The following is a 23,818-nucleotide window of genomic DNA, read 5'->3' on the forward strand; positions in this document are numbered from 1 at the left end:
TATAGCTGAAAGTCATCTGAAAAGCTGTGGGATATATCAGATAAAGTGTGAAGAAAGGTTAGTGCTCAGGGAAAAATAATACTATTTCCTATTATAACATTCCTAATTCAGCCCATTCATTTTACCAGTATATTTGTTTTCTGTTGCTTCTGAAACACATTACCACAGATTTAATGGCCTAAGACAACACAAATTTATTATTCTCAGTCCTGGAAATCAGCCCACTCTGACATCTTGATTTTAGCCCAGTGAGACTTGTACAGCTACCTTGCTGAGTCAGTTGCCGGCAGAATTAATTTCCACATGGTTGGAGGACTGAGGTCTCCATTTTCTGGCTAGATGTCAGCTGGGGGCTGCTCTCAGCTCCTAGGGGTCTCTCTCTGTTCTTTGCACTTGGCACCTACCTTATAGAGCCAGCAAGAGGGCATAAAGCCCTTCTCCAGCTGTCATTCTTCTGACAGTGTTCTGTCACTGCGTCTCTCTTTGACTATATCTGGGCAGGTTTCTCAGCTTTAGGAATGCATATGATTTGAATGGGACCACCTGTATAAAGCTGGGTGCCCTTTCTTCCTCAGGGTCTCTGATCTTAATCATATCTGCAAAGTCTCTTTTGCCATTTAAAGTATCACTCACTGATTCTGGGGCCATGGGCATCTTTTGGGGGACTTCTGCTTACTATAAATAGGTACTCAAAATTCAGTGTAGATTCATCCTTTTAATATTCTCACTACTTATGGCTATAAACTGTTTAGGCATCACTTGAGATTTTTCAAAATTAGATCATGTGACTGATTCTTTAATAAAGATATAATGTACATTGTATAGATATACAGATTTTTGACAGATAATGTGTTTTCACATTTCTGTACTTGGTAACGACTATAAGTTATAAAACAAGTTCATAGTGTTTGTGTGTATTTATGTATTTGTGTATGAGAGAGAGCACGGATGTGTGCATACATCTATGATATAAAGATAATTAATAAAATGTCTTTAATATTTGCCCACATATTTAATCTTTCTAGTCTTCTGTATTCATGTGGGGGCAGATCCAGGCTTCCATCTGGTATCATTTCCTTTCAGTCAGAAGCATTTCCTTCAACATTCTTTGTATTGCAGTTCTACTGCCAACAAATTCATCTTTGGTTTATAAGAAAATGTTTTTCTTTTTCTTTAATCTTTGAATGATAATTATCATTTGACATGGAATTCTATATTGGCCATTACTTCAAACTTTAGAGATATTTTTCCAGTGTTATCTTTTTTCCTTTTCTTTTTTTTTCCTTTTTTGATGCTGAGAAATCAGCTGTCATTCTTATCATTAATCTCTTTATTTAATGATTTAGTGCATCTTTTCTCTCTATGTCTTTAATACTTTTTATAAATATTTGGGTTTTTTGTAGCTTTGTGATTAGGCATTGTTTTCTCAGTTTTTATCTTGCTTGGAGTTCACTGAGTTTCCTGTATCAGTGGCTTGTTATTGTTGATAAAATTTGGAGAACTTGTAGCTAATACTTTAAAAAATATTTTATTCTACTCCTTTCTCTATACCCTCTGTTTCTCTGTACTTATATTTGGATAATTCCTTTTGCCCTATAATCAAGTTCATTGTTTTTGTCTTCTGTTGTACCCAAGCTGCCATTAATCCCATTCAAATATTTTTTTTTCATTTCACAGAGTGTACTCTTCACTTTTAATATTACTGGTTAATTCTTTTTTTACAGCCTCCAGATAGCTTTTGAAACTCTCCTTCTTTTCACTATTATATCTCTCTTCACCATCTTTTCCTACAGATTCTTTAAGATGTCTATGATAATTATTTAAAAACTAGAAGCCCGGTGCACAGATTTGTGCACCGGTGGCATCCCTCGGCTTGGCCTATGCCCTCTCGCAATCCAGGACCCCTTGGGGGATGTCGGAGAGCCCGTTTCAGCCCGATCCCACAGGCCAGGCCGAGGGACCACGCCAGTGCACGAATCCGTGCACCATGCCTCTAGTATGCATATAAGATCTTTGGTTAATGTCTTCCTACCCTCCTCCCTTCCCTCTGAGATTCATCAGTCTGTTCCATGTTTCCATGCCTGTGGTTTCAACTCCTGAGTTGAGCGTCTGCCCCCTGGTGGTCAGTGCATGTCATAGCTACCGGCCAGTTGGCCAGAAGGCTGGTCAGCTGGTCGCTTAGGCTTTTATATCTGACTAGGGGCCCGGTGCACGAAATTCGTGCACTGGGCGTGTGTGGGGGGGAGTGTCCCTCAGCCCAGCCTGCCCCCTCTCACATACTGGGAGCCCTCAAGCATTGACCCCCATCACCCTCCAATCACAGGATCGGCCCCTTGCCCAGGCCTGACGCCTCTGATAGAGGGAGGCGTCAGGCCTGGGCAAGGGACCCTCATTTCCCCCATCACTGGTTCTGCCCCCAGCCCAGGCCTGATGCCTCGGCCAGAGGCGTAGACCCCCATCACCCTCCGATCGCCTGATCGGCCCCTTGCCCAGGCCTGACGCCTCCGACAGAGGTGTCAGGCTTGAACAGGGGACCCCCATCTCCCCCCGATCACTGGCTCTGGCCCCCGCCCAGGCCTGAGGCCTCTGGCCCAGGAATCATGCCTGGGCAGGGGACCCCCATCTCCCTCTGATCGCTTGCTCCACCCCCCGCCCAAGCCTGACGCTTCTGACCCAGGCTTCAGGCCTGGGCAAGGGGACCATCATATCCCCCCAATCCCCGGCTCCGCCCCCCACCCAGGCCTGATGCCTCGGCCAGAGGAGTTGACCCTCATCACTCTCCAATCACCAATCACCGGATCGGCCCCTTGACCAGGCCTGAGGCCTCCGGCAGAGGTGTCAGGCCTGGGCAGGGGACCCCCAGCTCCCCGCGGTTGCAGGCTCCGCCCCTGCCCAGGCCTAACGCCTCTGGCCTAGGCGTCCGGCCTGGGCAGCGGGGACCCGTAGTTGCAGTGGCCCCGCGATCGTGGGCTTCGCTTTAGGCCCAGGCAAGGGACCCCTAGCTCCTGGGACTGCCAGCTTCGACCGTGCCCAGCTCCCATTGCTGGCTCCACCCCTACTTCCTGCTATCACTGGCCAGGGCGGCAAAGGCGCCTGATTCTCTGATCATGGCTGGGGGGCAGGGCAAAGGCGGCCCTAGGGCCGCCTTTGCCCTGCCCCCCAGCTCTTAGCTCCCCCCTGGGTTTCCGATCACTGTCAGTGGCAGGGGGCTTCTTCCTGCTTTCCCTTTCACCTCCCTGCATTGTGCCTACATATGCAAATTAACCACCATCTTGTTGGCAGTTAACTGCCAATCTTAGTTGGCAGTTAATTTGCATATAGCCCTGATTAGCCAATGAAAAGGGTATCGTCGTACGCCAATTACCATTTTTCTCTTTTATTAGATAGGATAATTGAGTCACTTGTATGTTTCTATTACCTTATTTTTTACCTCTCATTATTTTGCTGCTTTATATGTCTTATAAGATTTTATTATATGCTAAGCATTGTATTTAAAAGGAAGTAGACGCTATGAAGAGATTCTTTTTGTTTCTGTGTTTTGTTTTAGTTTAATTCTTTTAAAAATTTCTTTGTGTCCAAAGTTCTTAAGTCATTTAAAGAAAAACATGTTTATTTTGGTTTATTTTGTATTATATTGTTACTATTGCAGAACTGAAGTTTTGTACATGCCTTTTTCTTCTAAATTACATGTGAATCTCTAAAACAACTCTGATTTTGAGAGGATGTTGAAGGTCTCTCCTGTTCCCAGTTTTATCTCTCACACTCGCTCATAAGGAGCAAATGCCAGTGATTAGAAAGGGGCACATTGACTTATTACTTTATTTGATTATTCAACTTGAATGAAGGAGAGGACAGATATGTTACTAATTACTCTCTGCACTGTGAATGGCTCCCCAAACATCAGAGAAAGGGGGAAACCGTGGCAGTTACATGCTTACTCTTGTGGGAAACTGCCTTGTTCTTGACCTGCTCACTTCCAAGTGCTCCAAATTTTTGTGAAAACTTTTTTAATTAGTCTACTTATGGGATTCCTTACACCTCAGGAAAATGTCAGATATACAAATACTTTGCAACTCTCTGATTAAAAGGTGAGGCTACCTATTACTCCAATTATTTGCTCAGAGATCGAGACCCTTTGGTTAGTTGGCCCGCGATGATCCTGCTGCGCAATCTGCTTCCCCTTAGTTTTATTCTGCCCACCTGCTTTTCTGATGGCTAATATTTCACTTTCTGGTTTGTAGTTTTAAGTGCCTGCTCCATGGTAATTGGATCTGCCTAGTCCAGCCTCTTCGTCTGGTTCTTGGCTCTGGGCTGTCCAGATTTCATTACTTGTATGTGGTTTAGCTCATACTGACTAAGAAGTGCTGCATCTGCCCTCAAAATCTGTCTACAGCTCTCTTCTCTCTAAACCTTGCTGAGTTTTGCTCAGTCCCTGACACCTACTTTACACTTTTAGTCAAAGTCCTGATGATAGTTTTAAAATAACTTAGATGGGAAAGGATAATTCCTGAGATAAATTCCACTCTCAAATTTCACATTTACTTACAAGATTTTCTACTGCAATATTTTCTATACTAATATTTGCAGTATAAAGCAAATCTATACTAATAAAGAGCTAATATGCTAATGGTCGGGACGCCATAACGGGTAACAACCAGACCATTAGCATATTAGCTGGGGCGTTGCTCTGGAGACAGGGCAGAAGCAGGGAGGCGCCCGGAGGAGGCAGGATCATCCTGTGCTGGGGAGGACAGGGGTGAGAGCCCATAGCACCCCCTCACCAGTCCTTTGCCACCCACCACTGGCACTATGAGTGCCCCGCGGCCCACCTGCCAAGGGAAGGAGAACAGCGCAGCAGGTGGGAGGCTTCCACACTCTCCTCCTGCGCCATGACGGGCTGGAGCCGCTGTGTTGCTCTGGAGACAGGGCGGAAGCGGGGAGGCACCCGGAGAAGGTGGGACCAGCCTGAGGGGACTCGAGGGACTGAGGGCAGGGCTTGAAGCCGCCAGAGAAGGCCAGAGGGTTTGGGGGCTGGGCCAGGCACTCTGGAGCTCTGCGTGGACAGGTTCGGGTGTCAAGGCAGGCCTGCAGGTTGGTGGGCAGTGCCGTGTGATTTTGTGCGCTGGGCTTCCAGTATTATGTAATAGGAAAAAATCTTCCAACTAATTTGTGTGTTTTTTATCTTTAATAGTATTACATTTGTTACCTGCTAGTTTATCATCTATAATGTAGGTTTTTCCTTGCTTTTTTCTTTCCATCTTTACAAAAGTGTCTTGCTTTTGAAAAAGTATGTTTTTATTGGTTTTGGAGAAAAAGGAAGGTAGAGAGTGAGAGAGAGAAGCATCCATTGGTTGCCTCCTGTACATACCCTGACTGGGGATTAAGCTAACAACCTGGGTATGTGCTCTGACTGGGAATCAAACTCGCCATGTTGTCATGTACGAGAAGACACTCCAACCAACTGAGCCATACTGGCCAGGGCAAGAGTTTTGCTTTTTGATACCAGTGTCTACATTGTATATATCAAACGCACTTGGAGAACATAAGTATTTTACATCATTGTAATTTTACATGGCAGTAAATTTCACACACACACACACACACACACACACACACACACACACAGCATGAAAAAAGACTGGTCAATTGATCTGGTATTCTTTCTACATGATCTTGTTATGTACGTGATAATACATAATTTAATTGATTTGGTTGAAATTTTATTTAGTTATATACTTTTTTATTATTGATTTCAGAGAGGAAGGGAAAGAGAAAAACATCAATGATTGGCTGCCTCCTGCACACCCCACACTGGGGGGTCGAGCCTACAACGCAGGCATGACCCTGACCAGAAATCAAACCATGACCTCCTGGTCCATAGGTCGATACTTAATCACTGAATCATGCCAGCCAAGCCTGTTGCCTATTTTTTACTAAATAGACCAATTTAATTGTTTGTAGCTATTTTTGTTATAGTGTGTGGTGATGGAGAATTAGAATTTAATGGAAGAAGAAAACTTACAATTATAGTAAGAATGATATGGACAAAGTTAAAACTTGTGTACATAAAATTTAGAAATTTGGACAATAGTTATAGAATGTACATTGCTACTCTAAAAGTTTTTGGAATTTCATGTATCTAAATGAGTAAATGTATATACCAAAAGATACCAAGAAACTACCACTGATTAAATGCAAATCTGCTGTAGTAATATGTGAGTATGATGACAACTGTGATCTTACCAAAGGACATTTACTGATACGGTCTTTTCCCCTCAGTAGCATCTATGCTCAGGTCTTGGTCATTACTATCATCTTCCTATTATTATAATATCATATTATTATAATTACTATTACTATAATGTCATGCTAGTATTTTATGTTATTATAGTCTTGGAAGACTCTGATTATCTGTCTTAAAAATGTTTTGTTTTTATTCTGGTTCTTAAAGAAAAAAAAAAAACAAAAGCAAAAACTCTTTTGCCCTACTTTCTTGTTTTCAGAAAGTTTTCATACTGAGGCTCTTTTGTATGTGATGAAAAATACCTGATTTTTTTCGGTCATTGTGGTCCAAAAACCAGTCATGTTTTTTAAAAGTTAAAAGAATTAAATTGGTGGGCTTCTTGTCAACTGAAACCACTGGTTGATAAACTAAACAAATTGCTTTTAGTGGGTTATTATTGCCTTACCACGACCCACATCCTGGTGTCTTCCCCCCACCACACTCACAACAAAAACTTCTTCATAGTTATTTCATTGTTATTATTTTCATTCAAGGTTCAACTTACATTGTGCGATATAAGCACCACCACATGCCCTGTCTCCCTTCCACCAGGAGACTGGTTCTCCATGCACGTGTTTATTCCTATCTATAGCCACATGTCTGCCAAGCTCAAGGCTGTGGGCACCAGGGCCCACAGCTGCCAGGCTCCCTAAGAACTGCTCTCCAGCACTGTCATCAAGCTCCTTCCTTCTGGATTCTTCGGGAGGAAGGGCTGGCAGCTGTGCATGTGCTTTGGGTCCTGCCATTCAGTTAAACTGCTATTGCTGGGCTCCTGTTTTCCTGGCTCCCTTGCACTCACTCAAAGAAACAAAATGGTATTCCCATATGTCCCTTATTTTTCTCTTGGCAAATCTCCCTGCTTCCTTTCACCTCCCAGATTCTAGGATGTGAGAGACAAACTTTCTTTGTGAAATGTTTCTTCCCTCAGCGGATGAAGATTAATAGCATTGGTTCTAAAGCGAACTGTCCGTTTAGAAAGCCCCTTTTAAAGACTAAAGTTAACTGGTTTTAAGGAGTATATTAGCATATTCCGAAATAATATGCATCCCAGTGACTTGCCGTTTTGGAGGACCCAGAAGGCTTGATTTACTAATTTGAATGTAAAATTTTACAAGTGGCCCGGATATCTTTAGGTGATACCTATTGACTGAGTGTTCAAGTATTCGGCAGTACAGTATTTTATCCTCGTGTTCCTATTCAATTCCAGAAAGAATCCCAGGTCTAGATTTTATATGTTTACATATGGAATTAACAACAAAGAGAGTACACAGCATTTCTTACAGACTTCGGAAATTGAGCACAAGTGGATAAAGTCTAGCGTTTGTCAATCGTAGATCCCTAAGGTGGTATCATTTCATCCTCTCTTAAAGACTGACATGGTAGGGCAAACCAACTATTCATGAGGTGTAGTAGACCTAATGCACGTCTTTTATTTCTAAAGTAGAGGCCTGGCACATCTAATTCCTGTGCAGGAATGGTCCCTAGGCCTAGCCTGCTATCAGGGTCATCTTCCCCAGCTGCCAGCAGCCAGCCCCACCCCCCACTGCCACCCACCCAGGTTCCCAGTTTGCCATTGGGCGATCGGAGCCTACAGGCGGGGGGAGGGGCCAAGAGGTCAGCTATTCCACCTACTCACTGGCCCCACCCCCGCTGCGGTCGCCCTCTGTGTGTGGGGTGACCAGCGGGGCGGGGGCTTTTGCCTGGTGCTGTCTGCCTCCCCCACCACCCACCCCTGGGTCCCCATTCACCATCAGGCAATGGGAGCCTGCTGGCCAGGGAAAGGGACCCAGAGGTGGTCAATGCACCTCATAGTGACTGGTCCAGCGGTCATTCGGCTGTTATGGTCGCTGGGCTTTTATTATATAGGATAAGATTTTATTGCAAAAAATTAAAGCTTAGAAATCATGTGGAACTGTTTTTCATCACAGATATCGGTGTAGCTGAAGAGGAGGACTTCAGAATATAACAAAAATCTGCAGTTACTGTTTAATAGGAGCTTTCAGTGGGAGCTGGTACAGTCATCCCCTCTGGCCCACAGTTTCTCTTCCTGTGGTTTCAGTTACCTGCAGTCAACTGTGGTCCAAAAATACTAAATGGAAAATTTCGAACAGAAACAATTGAGAAATGTTAAATTGAGCACCGTGGGAGTGGCGAGAAGACACCTCGCGCTGCCCTGCTCCTTCCTGCACAGGATGGGACCATCCCTTTGGGCAGCATGCCCATGCAGTGCTCGCTCCCCACCTGTTAGTCACTTGGCCATCGGGGCAATCGGGTCCACTGTCCTGGCATCGCAGTGCTTTTGTTCACGTGACACTTATTTTACTTAATAATGGCCTCCAAGTGCAAGAGTAGTGATGCTGGCAATTCAGACATGCCAAAGAGAAGCATAAAGTGCTTCCTTTAAGTTTCAGACTCCACTGGGGTCTTGGAATGTGTCCAGCACAGATAAGAGGGGGACTACCATATAAGGTATGTTGACCAAATGATTAGCTGTATCCTATCCATAACAGTCAACTCTAGATAGCAGGTTATTTAACAGGCCATTTACAATGCTGCTATGCCTGGGCCATTCCTGAAAAGTAGAACCAGAGACAGTTGTATGGGCTCCTACAAGGTCAACAAGTGGGGAAAGCAAGGAGAAGGAGTCAATATCTGTTTCTCTTTCTCTGCTCCTGAGTTGGTTTCTGATCATCTATATCCCCCAATTCATTAGCAGAATGTAGGGGAGGGGAATAGCATTCACTCATCTTTTATTTATGATCTGACCTTAAAATTTTAACATCCAGTGATATGAACAGAGACACTGGACAATTGCCACTGAAGAATTTTCAGTTTTGTTAGCCAACAGAATCTCATACCACTATGATGAGTGTAACCGACACCATTTGGAAGGGAAGCAAAGTTCAGTCAAGTTCAAATGAACCACCATAGGCATTCCACAAGATGCTATAGGACTTTGATGGACATTTTTGCCTTATTCAACTTTACCTGAATGGGGGGAGGGGAATTCTTATGAACAAAGTACTTAATGTAGCAAGATGAGCAGTATTATTTATATTATATATCTTTTTACAACAAATATCATTACCCCGACCCAACCAAAAAGCAAAAAGAATAAACAAAGAAAAACCCCATACAACAACTAAAACCAAAACAAAACAGGGTTCAACAGAAGACAACACGATCATTTCAAGCCATGATTTTTAAAAACAAAATTTTATTATAATAGGAGAACATTAGGATCTTCTAATTAAATATTTAAAAGCATTGTCTTTACCAAGTTTCTGACTTCTTAACCTCTGCACAACTTACTATAAAGAACCAGAAGTTTATTACTATGATTTTTTAAAAATGTGCCAAATCAGCTAAAGCATGCTTTATTTTCATTGCTCTTTTGCGCTATCAAGAGGTAAAAGACTTCATTCTTGGCAAGCACATTCAGTGATACGTTAGAAAGGGCACTTAGGAGAAAACTGATTTGTTAGAAGGTAAATTGTGCTCTTCTTGGGTTCTGGCTGTTTTCTGCACTTCTTTATGGGAGTACCAAATAGCTTGTGTACCAATATACCTGATATAGTTATCATTGAATATCAACTTAGCTTAAAATATGCCCTGTTCTTTAAAACGTATATTTCCAGTTCTTTTTTAAAAAAGCAATCTATATGTATGTAGGTAAAGAAATACTTCTTGAAGTCATTTTCAAAATTGATAATGCATCAGTATGAATCAGAGGTACCTCCTATTTTGGCTTCCAGTGAAATATTTAAAGCACTTAAGTCATTGCACATGACATTCCAATTCAGCAAATGTATTGGAAGTAATAACTCAACCATCACATCTTTACTTAGAAATGCATGCTGTAGAGTTTTTCCATGCTGTGCTTGGTTTTATACATATTTCATTGAGGATTGATACTTTAGTACATTCAGAAATACTTTAGTGGTAGTACTTAGCATTTGGAGGTAAATGGCTGAGCTCTAAATTAGCAATGCACTAAAAGAGAAATTTTAAAAACAGAATTCCAATCAACTGGTCTGACATGCTCAATTACTCTTTGGGTTGTAGGAAGTTATATATAAAACATTTTCAACAGGACAGATTTCTTTGTTTTTATTCTTGCAGCTTCCCAAACTAGAGTTACATTTTACAAGTTAAGTTAAAAGCTAAAAGTTAATCAACTACTGCTAAGAAAGTAACACAATCTCTTGTCAGTTTATTACACAGACTTTCTATATGCAGTTATGCTTTCATAAAGAATAAATCAATCAAAATTAGTAAGTGGCTACCGGGCCTACTGGATATTATAAATAGTTTAAACTCTAGTTCATTGCTTAATATTTTAAGAGTTTATAAATAATCTTTGCTTTTCTCTTTCTGGATTCTGTATATATTGCCTGATTCTGTTATACAATGTATACATGTTCTTGACTTTCTACATCTCTCTCATAAGTGGTGATTAGGCTATGGTTATCATGATTTCTGAAACCTAAATTACTCTCTATAAGTTGGAATTAGTAATGCATCTTATAATCCATTGAATACCCACTTGACCATGGGGATGTTAGAAAAATGAAGATATGCATTTCTGCTGTCCATGAAACTATCTTAATGAATGCCACAACTAAAATAATCAGATTCTTTTCCACTTGTCTAATTTTCAGTTTCCGTCAGTGCCATGACAATAAACAGAGTTTATGGAGAGGAATCTGAACTTATTCAGGTGGAGTAAAAAGTGAACTTTTAAAGTGCTTCTAGTGATGTGCTTAGTGCCTATTCTTTACTTTCCGGGGGGGGGGGGGGTTGACTACAGAATTCACAAATATATTTGACATTTTGGTAAAGTTGACTAGAAAATGAAAATGTCATCAGTTATGCAAATAGTCAGACTAGTCTAGAATGACTAGACTCCTTTCCTTCTCATTCAAATTCATCTTTTTTTTTTTTTTTTTTTTTTTGCTAATCCTCAACCGAGGATATTTTTCCATTGATTCTCAGGAAGAGTGGAAGAAAGAGGGAAAGACAGCGAGAAACATTGATATGAGGGAAACACATCGTTTGGTTGCCTCCTGCACGTGCCCCAACCAGGGCCCATGCAGGGGAGGAGCCTGCAACCAAGGTACATGCCCTTGACTGGAATGGAACCCAGGACCCTTTTGTCCCCAGGCCGAAGCTCTATCCACTGAGCCAAACTGGATAGGGCCAAACTCATTTTTACATACAAAGTCCTACTCCCTTCCTTGGATGTCACCTGGCTGTATATGGGGAGCAGATAGTCTCTTGCATTAGCCCTTACGACATCAAAAAATACATCCTTGTCTTGAGGAGAAACATCCATAACACTAATGTAGCCAACAACAATGACAAAAATAAGAATGTGAGCACACTCAGTACTTTAAATATTGTTACTCTTAGTGATGGAAAAATACTGCCGGAAGTCTATGATTAGTGATATTCGTGACTAAAGAGAATCGAAAACTTAAAAGACTTTTCATAAATTAGAATATTAAGATAAAAATTACATCATCATTAAATTGATATAATTCACAGAAAGTACGTTGGCATGCATTTGTTTAGATTAACTGCTTGGTCTTCATGACTTTGAAAAAAATATAAAGCAGATTGTATGGATAAAGTAGAAGAAAATTAAAATTGTGTGGGATCATTTCTAGGTTTTACTACTAAAGTCCGAGATGTTCACAAATTAAAAGAGGAAACATCCTACGTACTCTAAAGTTTAAGAAAACAATATTTTTTACAAAAGTAAAATAATTATTAGCATTAGATGAGAAAATAAGCTGAGCCATTGTCCTTTATTATGATATATAAGTTTTTATATATCTTGTGAAGCTAGTAGATTATTGTTATTTTAAAAGACAGGAAAATATCTATTTAAAAACATTCCTTGAATATTCTTGAGACAAGGACAATTTTGGTTCATGTGATATCATATACAATAAATCTTTAAACATGACATTAAAGGGTACAGAAAATTACAAAACAAATTCCTTGTCAAGAGGTCCAAAATCCAGTGTAAAAATCAGATTATTCTGTAATAATAATAATAATAATATCTTATTTTAAAGCACTTTCCACAATAGTTCATTGAATAAAAGACCCCATGAACTGTAAGGACTAGAGAGTTTTATGTCTAAGAAAGAAGATGCTAGGAAGTCTAAGAGGCAACCGCCCACAAAAAAGCTGGCCTGCAAAAGCTGGGACCCTTGAGAGAAGGCAGGCAGCCAAGGTCAGAGCAAAGGAGTGGCCACAGGAAGAGGAGCCGAGGAGCATCTATTCACATCTATTTTATTCTTTCCCGATCTCTGGCTGTGTGCCATGCACTATGTAAGTGTAGATGATAAAACCAAGTCGTAAAGTGGTGACCCCACTGTGGGAAGTAGGGGTGTGGACAGAAATCATAAACCACAATAATTGATAATAAAACAAATCAGTTGCAGTGACCAGTATATCATTACAAACTAAGACACATTCTCAGAAATGAGGGTCAGCAGATCTTTAAGAGCATAAACAGAGGAACCTGCTTGGGACCGGCCGAGGCTCAGGGAACCCTGTGGAAGTGATGTTGGGATGGAAATGGGCAGAGAAGGAGGTGTTATCCAGGTGAAAGGAGGGGAGAGCTAAGTGGAGAACATTCCTCATTGAGCTAGGAGCATGTGCAAAGGCTGGAGTGGAGGAAACACACTGGATAGTGGTACAAGGTGAAGCTTAAGAAGTGGGCAGAGGCTGGGTTGAGTAGTGCGCCCGTCTTAAATGCTGGTTTTTATTAAACGCACCTGCTGACGGTGCCAGCCTGTCTGGGATAGAATCCCAGCACTGTCACTTGCTGGTCATAAACTTTAAGCAAGTTCTTTAATCTTCCTGTGACTGGATTGTTTCATTTATGAAATGAGGATAATATTATCTGCCCTCAGATGTTGTTAGGATTAAAGGGGTAAAACACATTAGAGCTTATTATTTATCACATTATTTTTTGCAAATATGATTGTTATGTATTATATGTTACATTGTAGCATAGTACAGAGGTGGGCAAACGTAGGTTTACAGTTGTGAGCATACAAAGACACAGTTTATTTTTGTATATTTATTATATTTTTTATACAAACAACTGTAAACCTACTTTTGCCATACCATGTATGATACTGCTATTTTGATTTTTTTTAAAACATTTTTTATTGATTTAAGAGAGGAAGGTGAGGGAGGGATAGAAACATTAATGATGAGAGTGAATCATTGATTGGCTGCCTTCTGCACAACCCCCACTGGGGATTGAGCCCGCAACCCAGGCATGTGACCTGACCAGGAATCAAACCGTGACCTCCTGGTTCATAGGTCGACTCTCAACAGCTGAGCCCCACCAGCTGGGCTTGATTTGTTTTTATTAAGAGGAGATGCTTATATGTTTTTACTCTGGTGGCAACAATCCAATCTAGGAAAACACTGATGGTACCAGAGAGAGAGGGGAAACTGTAGGTGAGGTGTCCTTGAATCGGTCAGATGGGGTGCCATTAAATACTCAGGGGAATTAATGGCTCTTAGGATCAGGGAATGGTGGGGAAAGAAGGGTAGATTTTATTATGGAAAGATGAGGAATTTTTCTAATTGCTTTTATTTTCTAAGTGGAATATGAAGCAAAGTCATCAACAAGGGGTAAAGATTGAACAAGGGTTAATTTGAAAAAAGAGAAGATAGAAATACTCTACTGAAAGAAGAGTTAATTGACTACAAAATACAGTGTGATTTCTGGATGTCCTAAAGAGCCTACTTGAGGTTTGTAATCATGAAATTAAAGGAAGACTGGCTATGTTCCATATCAACACTAATAAAAGAGAAAAATGGTAATTGGCGTACGAGCTACCCTTTTCATTGGCTAATCAGGGCTATATGCAAATTAACTGCCAACTAAGATTGGCAGTTAACTGCCAACAAGATGGCGGTTAATTTGCATATATAGGCACAATGCAGGGAGGCGAAAGGGAAAGCAAGAAGAAGCCCCCTGCCACTGACAGTGATTGGAAACCCAGCCATGATCGGAGAATCAGGCGCCTTTGCCGCCCTGGCCAGTGATAGCAGGAAGTAGGGGTGTAGCCAGCGATGGGAGCTGGGCACGGTCAAAGCTGGCAGTCCCGGGAGCTAGGGGTCCCTTGCCTGGGCCTAAAGCGAAGCCCACGATCGCGGGGCCGCTGCAGCTGCAGGTCCCCGCTTCCCGGGCCGGACGCCTCAGCCAGAGGCGTCCGGCCTGGGCAAGGGCCGATTCTGCGACTGGAGGGTGATGGGGTCAACGCCTGAGGGCTCCCAGTATGTGAGAGGGGGCAGGCTGGGCTGAGGGACACTCCCCCCCACACACACCCAGTGCATGAATTTCATGCACCGGGCCCCTAGTATATATATATATGTGTGTGTGTGTGTGTGTGTGTATATATTTATATGAAGCAACAGAGCAGATGTGAGTTGTTCTTAATCAGTGTTGCAATTTTACCAGGGAAAAATGTTGAAGGAAGAAAGAGACGAAGTGACTGGAAGTATGTTGTGGACCAGAGGTTTGCGTCCACCCAAATTTATATGTTGAAGCCCCATTTGGAGATAGGGTCTGTGTGAAAGTGATAAAGGTCATAAGGGTGGGACCCTAACCTGATAGGGTTGGTGTTTTTATAAGAAGAGTAAGAGACACCAGACTGTCCTCCTGCCTCCTACCTCTCCCTCTCCATTTCCCTCCCCCTCTCCCAATTTTGCAAATGCATCAGAAGAAAGGCCATGTGGGGACTCCAAGGAAAAGGCAAACATCTGCAAACCAGGAAGAGTGTACTAGACCTCAATCTCGACTTCCAGCCTCCAGAACTAGAGAAATAAATATATGTTATTTATGCCACCCGGCCTGTGGTCTTTCATTATGGTAGCCAGAGCAGACATGAAAGACCAGAGGTGTATACTGGAGGGGAAAAGGGACAGGGTGTCTGAAAGTGCATGCAAGGATGTGAATACACGGGACCCTCTAAGTCCAGAGAGGAGGGAAGTGAACATGGTGGTGAGGTAAATGACAGTAAAAGTTAAGTAAGATCAATTGATTGAAAGTCTTAAGGCATTAGCTGGAAAATAGAATAGTAGGAAAGATAGATGTTTGACATTGAATTATGGAGTTGTTTTACTGGTAACGGTAAGTTCAAGGAGTATGACTGTAAACAGAAGACAAATTTATTGAAGGTGAGAAGTCAGAGAACTGAGAAATCAGGGTATTGAATGAAGTGTCCATGTGGACATTGAAATCACTAAGAGTAAATACTGGAAGCTGATGGAGAGAAAGACAGAAATTCAGGAGGCAAAATATTCAAGGGGTGGAAATAGATATAAGTACATGGATTTGAGTGGCATTTGGAAGCAACATCAACAGGAATTGGTCATGAATTAAAATGAGATGGAGGAAAGCCAGGGAGAGGGGCCATTAAGGATAACTCGGGATAATGGGTTCCTGACTTCAGAGAGTGGATGAATCATGGTAACTTTGGTAAGTTAGAGAAGGCTGGGAAAAGATATGTTGAATTTGAAGTGATTTGGGGATATCCAAGTACAAATATTGAATACATGGGCTGATATTTTGGTCTGGTGCTCAGTGGAGTGTTCATCCTGGAAATAGATATCTGTGGAGTATCTGGTGATAAGTGGTAATTGAATACATGAGAGTGGTGGCTTTGCCGAGGAAGTAAGGGTAGAAAGAAAAGAGAAGTCTAAGACGATGTCTTGAATAACTTCAGTATTTAATGAGCAGGCTGAGGAGTATGGGCCTTCAAGGGAGACTGATTGGGAAGGGGAAAGAGAGATAAGGAAAGCAGGTGGATATGCAGTCACAGAAGCCAAGAGAAGGGCATTTAAAATGGAAGGTGTAGCTAATATATGTTGAAAGTTAATGAGGAGCCAGAACCAGTTTGGCTCAGTGGATAGAGCGTCAGCCTGCGGACTCAAGGGTCCCGGGTTCGATTCCGGTCAAGGGCATGTACCTTAGTTGCGGGCACATCCCCAGTGGGGGGCGTACAGGAGGTGGCTGATCGATGTTTCTCTCTCATCGATGTTTCTAACCCTCTATCCCTCTCCCTTCCTCTCTGTAGAAAATCAATAAAACATAAAAAAAAAAGTTAATGAGGAGCCAAATAGGCTGAGACCATAAAAAATATCATTGGATTTGGTGACATGGAGGCCACTGGGGACCTTAGTAAAACTTCTTTGGTGGAGTAATGGATGAGGAGGAGAAAGTAGAGATTGGTGACTAAGTCAGAGGAGAAGAAAAGGAGAAATGAAAAAGCAAGGTAGACCAACCTTTGAAGAATTTTGGTTGCTAAAGGGGATGAAAAGAGTGGTACTTGGAGGGATCAATGGGGCTAAGGATGAATACATAGATATATATATAATTTTTTGTATATATGTATATATTTGTAGTGTCTTGGTTAATATATAATTTTATTTTCAAGATGGCAGAAATTTGAGCATATTTAAATCTTTTTTTTTAATATATTTTATTGATTTTTTTACAGAGAGGAAGGGAGAAGGATAGAGAGTTAGGAACATCGATGAGAGAGAAACATTGATCAGCTGCCTCCTGCACACTCCCTACTGGGGATGTGCCCACAACCAAGGTACGTGCCCTTGACCAGAATGGAACCTGGGACCATTGAGTCCACAGGCCGACTGCTCTATCCACTGAGCCAAACCAGTCAGGGCTAAATCTTAATGAAATATATGTAATTGGGAACTTAACATAAATTATAGTGGAAAAGTAGGAGGGAATGGAATCCTAACTGCAAGTGATGGGATAGATACTAGTATTAACAGGTGGGAAAGGGAACGGGCTTGCCCAGGGTACAGTCTGTCATCTTATTGTGTTGTGTCTTCTTTCTTCCTGTGTGATATAATCCTTTTTTATAAGAGAGCATTATTGGGGTGGGTGGGTGCAGTGGGGTTTATGCTCTCAAAGCAGCTGTGAGGAACAAGGAGAACACCAGCCCCATCTTCTGCTGCAGGCAGGTGTGTGAGGTGTTGGAGAAGAAGGAGCTACCGCTTGAGCAGGTAGATCATAGGAGCAGCATTCTTGCCAGGTTTCAGCTAAGGAAAGGGGGTATTCAGAAAAGACATGGGAAAGGTAGGGGAGCTTCCCATTTCTGAGAGCACAATGGAAGGTTTAGGTGGCTCATGATGACTGAGAAAAGGTTTGTTATTGGCAAAAAGAAGACACTTTTCAACCCCAAATGAAGCAGGTTCAGAAGCAGTTGAGCAGAATGGTGGTGGTTACTGTGGAAGGTTATAAAGTGAAAGGCAGACCCTTTCGTTGTTCAAGGAATTTGACTGTAAGAGCAAAAAGGAAGATGGAGTTAGATTCTATTTGTTTGTTCTCTATAATCCAACTAATTACCTATATGATTTCATTTCCATTTTGTTCTTTAACATGATCTTTATTTATATGGATTTCTTGTACATAATATTTTCCAAAATCCTTTCTTCTGAGCTATTGTTAATGCTTTCCCTCCTGCTCAGAATACCCTGCACATCATTTTTCAGCCTTTTTGAGCACACTTTCCCTAAGACCCATTAAAATCTACCTCTCCACTTCCTCTTTGTTTTATGCTTTTTTTTTTCACTGTGAAATAATCTTTGTTGTACAACCATTTGGAAAAGTCATGAAATTAGCAATTAAAGATAACCCACAGAGTACTGTCATTTAGATATATCATACTGTATATATTATTTTTTAACACTAATACTCCTAAAAACTGATAAGTACTTCTGTTCACTAAATATTTATAATAACAGAATTTTAATGACTGCCTAATTTTCTGTGGTATAGATGTAGCATAATTCATATAAACATTCTTCTATTATTAGTTAACTTAGATAATTCTCATTTTTCCTATTGTAAATAAAGCATTATCTTTTACATAAATACTTGTCTACAGTTAATAATACCTTTAGGGCAAAAATCCTTTAGGTAGATTACTTATTCTTATATTACATATATAGTCAAAGGATATATAAATATTTTTAAAGGCTCTAGATACCTAAGGGTGGGTTATTTTCCAGAAAGGCAATAATAAATTATCCTTCTATAAGCAGCACTGATGAGTCTATAAGGCGCAACTCCATTGTCAGCTTAGTGTATTTTTTAAAATTCCAGTTTCCTGGTTTGGAAAAAAAAAGTCTTTCTATTGGGCTTCTCATCTGCTTTTATTTGATTACTAATATAAGTTGAATATTTTTTCTTATGGTTATTAATCACTGAATTTTTTTCTTTTTGTTGTCTAGTCATGCCCTTTACCCATAAAACATAGTATTTTAAGTCGAATAGTACAATATAATTATTAATGTTAATCCTATATAATAAAAGGGTAATATGCAAATCAACCGAACAGCAGAATAACCAGTTGCTATGACACGCACTGACCACCAGGGGGCAGACGCTCAATGCAGGATCTGCCCCCTGGTGGTCAGTGTGCTCCCACAGAGAAGCCAGAAGCTGGGCTGATGGCTGGCGAGTGCAGGAGTGGTGCCCACCTCTGTGGCAGCACTAAAGATGTCTGATGGCCTGCTTAGGCCCACTCCCCACAGGGACATCCCCCGAGGGCTCCCAGACTGCGAAAGGGCACAGGCCGGGCTGAGGGACCCTCCCCCCAACACGAGTGCACGAATGTCCTGCACTGGGCCTCTAGTCTAATTATAAGATTGTTACATGCTAATTGTATTGGCTTTATTATATTTGTTGTTATTTTCACCGTTTCCCCCAATAAAATATATTGCACCTATCTGAATCTTTACTGAATTCGCCATTCTCAGAAGCCCTTTAATTTCTTTCATATTTATCATATATATCAGAGAGATAGGAAGTATCTTAATAAGAAGAATAGGGAATGTATCACCACTTGTAGATTAATCATTGATTTGGTGTTATTTGACTTCTAATTTGCTTCTGAGTTAATCAGTATATATGTGCTCATCAAAATATATAACAAATTAACTTGTGTGTTGATTACCAAAACATTCTAGAAGAATGTATGTATACTTAAAGTCCTAGGTCAGTGATGATGAACCTATGACACGCGTGTCAGAGGTGACATGCGAACTCATTTTTTTGGTTGATTTTTCTTTGTTAAATGGCATTTAAATTTATAAAATGAATATCAAAAATATAAATCTTTGTTTTACTATGGTTGCAAATATCAAAACATTTCTATATGTGACATGGCACCAGAGTTAAGTTAGGGTTTTTCAAAATGCTGACACGACGAGCTCAAAAGGTTTGCCATCACTGTCCTAGGGAATAGATAATTTTTCCTGATATTATCTTTGTGTTTGTAGCAAGATTTGAAAAAATTATCCCTGGGCTCTAGTAAAATTATTTCAAAAGTTTTAGGATTGTATATTAAAGAAACATTTTCTTTTGAGCAAGTTACTTGAATCATAGTTAAGTGAAAGGTGGTGTGAACCACCTGATAAATGATTTTCTTTTCACGTCAAGCAACCCAACTTTCCTGAGCATGCCAGCTCTGCAAGGATTTATAGACCCCTGCCTTCCTTCATGCTGGAGTTCCCTCGGCTTCCCGAGTGACGCATTCCAACGCCTTCATCTGGAGGTTAAGGCATTCCTTGATCAGGGATAGATCTGATTGCTACTCAGCCCTGGAATTCTTTATAAAATTCCAGAACGTGGGCTAGAAATTGACTTAGAGAATCCAATAAAGTTGCAAGTCTTGGCAGTCATCCAAGCCAAATTTATAGACTGGAAGAAATATGGGCTCTCCATTGTTCTCCTTTTCACCTTTCTGGGGTTTCTTTTGTGTGTATGTGAGTGTGTGAGTGTAAATCTATCATTTCGCTGACACTGGAGTGGAAAGAACCATTGAGGGAATCCAGCGAAAGAATTTTCACTTTGGATCTTCCCTGGTTTTTCCGAACTTTGACCCAAACCTGCACCAAGAGTGACTTTCTTCTCCCTCTGTGGGATGTTGGTGTCGTAAAATAAGAGGTTGTTCTGAAAATGTATTATGCTAGTCTAACAGCTGACCTGCACATTTGCCAGCTAGGTACAACCCCCAAATCCCTTGGCTCTGTGGGAGCCTCCTTCTTGAGGTACAATCGGAGAAAATGTGGCCGTTTATATTATTTCTGTTCGTTTTATGAAATGGTAATGGGGCAAGAAAACGAGTTCTGAAGCCTCCACCGACTTCAGTCTTTGTGTGCCTGATGCTCTGTGGTACATGGAGATCCAAGCAGTCCTCCCGTATCTGATCGTTGGAAACTTATCTTGTTCTTACAGAATGGCTTTGCTGTTGTGAGGCCCCCAGGCCATCACGCTGAAGAATCCACAGCCATGTAAGTACCAGGGACTGTTGCCCATCTCCGAGCGCCACGGTTCCTGGCAGTCACCTGCCCCGTGCATGTCTCTGAAGCCTCTAATTGTTAGCAGATGGAATGAAAAATCTTGCGAGGTACTCCCAGAAGCAGATTTATGGCTTCAGAGATCATATAGCATTTTTAAAAATGCTCTGAACATTATTTATAATGGTTTTCCCGGCTGATTTGCTTTCTTATTCTCTGTTCTTCTCTATTCCGCAGGGGGTTCTGCTTTTTTAATTCAGTTGCAATTACCGCCAAATACTTGAGAGACCAACTAAATATAAGCAAGATATTGATTGTAGATCTGGTATGTATTCCTGGCCAGAGCTGCATTTTCAATGACTCGAGATAAAAGGGAATGCATTTGTATTTCTCTGTTAGGTTGTCTTGCTTTTAGCACTTGCAAACAACTGAAGGGCGGGTTTCCTTTGAATGTGGAAACTCATTAAATTCAGGATTGCAGTTCTGAAACCATAAACATTCACGTTTCACTTTCATGGTGTTAACTGCAATTTAATGAGAAGAAGGCGCAGATCAGGGCAACTTTTATGATCCTTAAATGAATTGATACTTCCACAGTTAAAATAACCCAACAGAACCTGAATTTACTTTTCCCTACAGAATATAGACTTTAAGCAGTCAGATATGCTGGAAAGAATGCTGTTGCTTTGGTAACCAATTGGCCACTTCCCTTGGTTAGCAATCATGTTGCTTGTTGTGCAACAGTGGTATTATTAAAACAAGTCAGCATGTCATTCTTTCTGAAAAGAGTTCGGATCACGGATGCCAGTTTGGGATGACTCCCGGCAGGGACCCCGAGTGATTAAAAGTCACAGGCATTAGATTAGTCTTGCATTTTAACATGATCCATTCTTACACAATACAGTTATAATTTGTTTAACAAATGGTTTGTTTAAATGCAGATGACACTTGGCATGTTGTCTATAGTATATTCATGAATAATGAGCTGGAGATCTGCCCCATACAAAAGGACCAGCCCAGGAAAGGGCGAAGGAGAGCTGACTGGTGATTTATGAGCCCCGTTTTCGGTTTGCCTCCAGTTCACAAGGAGGTGTAATAGGTTGTCTGACGAAGCATAGACAGGAAATGAACCCTGGCATCCAAAGCGAACCTGCTACATCTGCACTTAATTAATTTTTGCAGGTGATAAAAGATTTAAAGGCAAAATATGTTAAAAGTTTTTTTGAAGTGCAAGGCTTAATAGTCTAAATCTTGTTCATATCTGCACTCATAATTAAATCTTATTGGTAAGTCGTGGCCTCCCCGTCCAGCCCTCTGATTCAGTTAAGCAGGCACACCAAAGGGTTGAGAGCACAAACAAAGCCATGTGAAGAAATACTCAGTTAAGTTAAAACGAAGATAAAAGGAATGGCAGGCTGATAAACATTTCTAGTGCTCGGTAAGAATTAACCTTTTCCACGTACAGTAACGGAGCCTTACTGCAGCCGCTCTGGTGCCGAGATATTGAAAGCTAACTTTGTATGGTATTTTCCAGCTATGCTTAAGTTTCGATGTAGGTCATAGTTCACCATTAAAGAAATGTGTTGAAGGCCTAGATATACTACAGCAGCAAGGTCTTAAAACTTAACAAAAAGGAAGGCATCAGTAGCCATTTTCCCATGTATATACAAAGTGACATTTGAAATAGTAATTATTGGCTTGCATATTTATAAGAGAGCAAATTAAAAAATAATAGCCTTCTAATACTGTTAAGTTCTGTTAGAAAGATAAGCAGAAAACTTGAAGAAGGCAGGATGGCAGATGAAGACCAAGGATTGTGGGAAAATTTTTCTAAGTTTTCTAAATTTATTCAAATCATGGGGGAAGAAGATTGGTAAACTGTTTATCCTATCCTTAAGAATCTTCTACTATTACTTCCCAAGGGATCTCCTCTGCTACCATTTTGTGGTTCTATGAAGATGATCAATAACTGTTGAGTCCCTATGAAAACACATTTGTGACATCCAAACTCTAAAGTAATGCATTTTGCAATGGACTTAAAAGCTAAACTGTTAGGTTACGATAGATGGATATTTTGCACCTTGGAGGATTGGTCTGTAAAGTTTTATTTTGTACATTAATATAAGGATAAAACACTGCTGGAGATAATTCTGTCTGATTTATAAATAAGTTGCTTGGTAGCTCCAATCCTGTAAGATTACTGGCCTTTGATTGTGAATTAGCTCCATTATCCAATGATAAAGGATACTGGTGTCCCAGCAGGCTGTAGTAGAGAGGTTTTTTGTTTCAAATTCTCTAAATATATGAAGTTCTGTCCAAAGGGTTGCCTCTGAGATCACCACCAGCCTGACTTTCAAGGCGTCCAAATCCTGCAGCTGCAGGGATACTTTGAGGAAATTCCCCTGTTCCTCCCAGCTGCTGAGAAGGAAGTTTTAAAGTGCCACGTGGCTCAGAGACATCCGTTCTCCCAGGCTGACAGGTCTGTCCTGTAAGCTAGCAAAAGAGAAGAAGGGAAGGTTCTCCAATGGCAAAAGAACCTCATTTCTGACTACCCAAAGTCACTCATTTTAGCTCAGCAGTATGAGCTGGCTCCTCAAATTCTTGGACCACCAGAAGACAAAGCTACCCTCTGGTCCAGCAGCTAGTTTCTGCATTTTTACCTGCCTAGTAAAGTGAGAGTCAGAGGTCTAATTCTCCTCCTTTGGGGGCCACAGCCAAGTTCAGAGGCATTGAGTGTCTGAGGCAGGGATGATTCTCATTGATCTGTGGAGTGTATTCATTCCAGTTCTCCCTCTGGGGAAGATTCCAGAAACATTCAGATTGGTGAGGAGAGGAAGCTGGTATACTTGCTTTTCAATTCACAAGAGACTGGTCACTGCGTTTAGGGTTGAACCTGTTCTAGAAGTATGATTTCCCTGCATGACTCAGGTAGCTTTTATTTAATGTGACCGTGCTTTTGAATATAATGTGTTTGGGGCTTTTTTTTTCTTTAATGTATTTTTATTGATTTCAGAGAGGAAAGGAGAGTGAGAGAGAGAAATAGAAACATCAATGATGAGAGAGAACCATTGATCTGCTGCCTCGGGCACACCCACTACGGGCGATTGAGCCAGTAGCCCAGGCATGTACCCGTGATCAGAATCGAACCTGGGACCCTTCAGTCCG

At 41.1% G+C, this 23,818-nt stretch overlaps 1 protein-coding gene across 1 annotated transcript in view; it reads left to right on the forward strand.

Annotated features, from left to right (window-relative positions):
- Positions 1-23,818, forward strand: part of HDAC9 (histone deacetylase 9) — an 841,916-nt gene that overhangs the window by 654,130 nt on the left and 163,968 nt on the right. The window contains exons 19-20 of the mRNA XM_059712491.1: positions 20,592-20,647; positions 20,891-20,978. Coding sequence (XP_059568474.1) covers positions 20,592-20,647; positions 20,891-20,978 — 144 coding nt within the window. The remainder of the gene's footprint in view (positions 1-20,591; positions 20,648-20,890; positions 20,979-23,818) is intronic.

The sequence above is a fragment of the Myotis daubentonii genome, chromosome 10 (genome assembly GCF_963259705.1).
Source record: "Myotis daubentonii chromosome 10, mMyoDau2.1, whole genome shotgun sequence".
Classification (NCBI taxonomy): Eukaryota; Metazoa; Chordata; class Mammalia; order Chiroptera; family Vespertilionidae; genus Myotis; species Myotis daubentonii.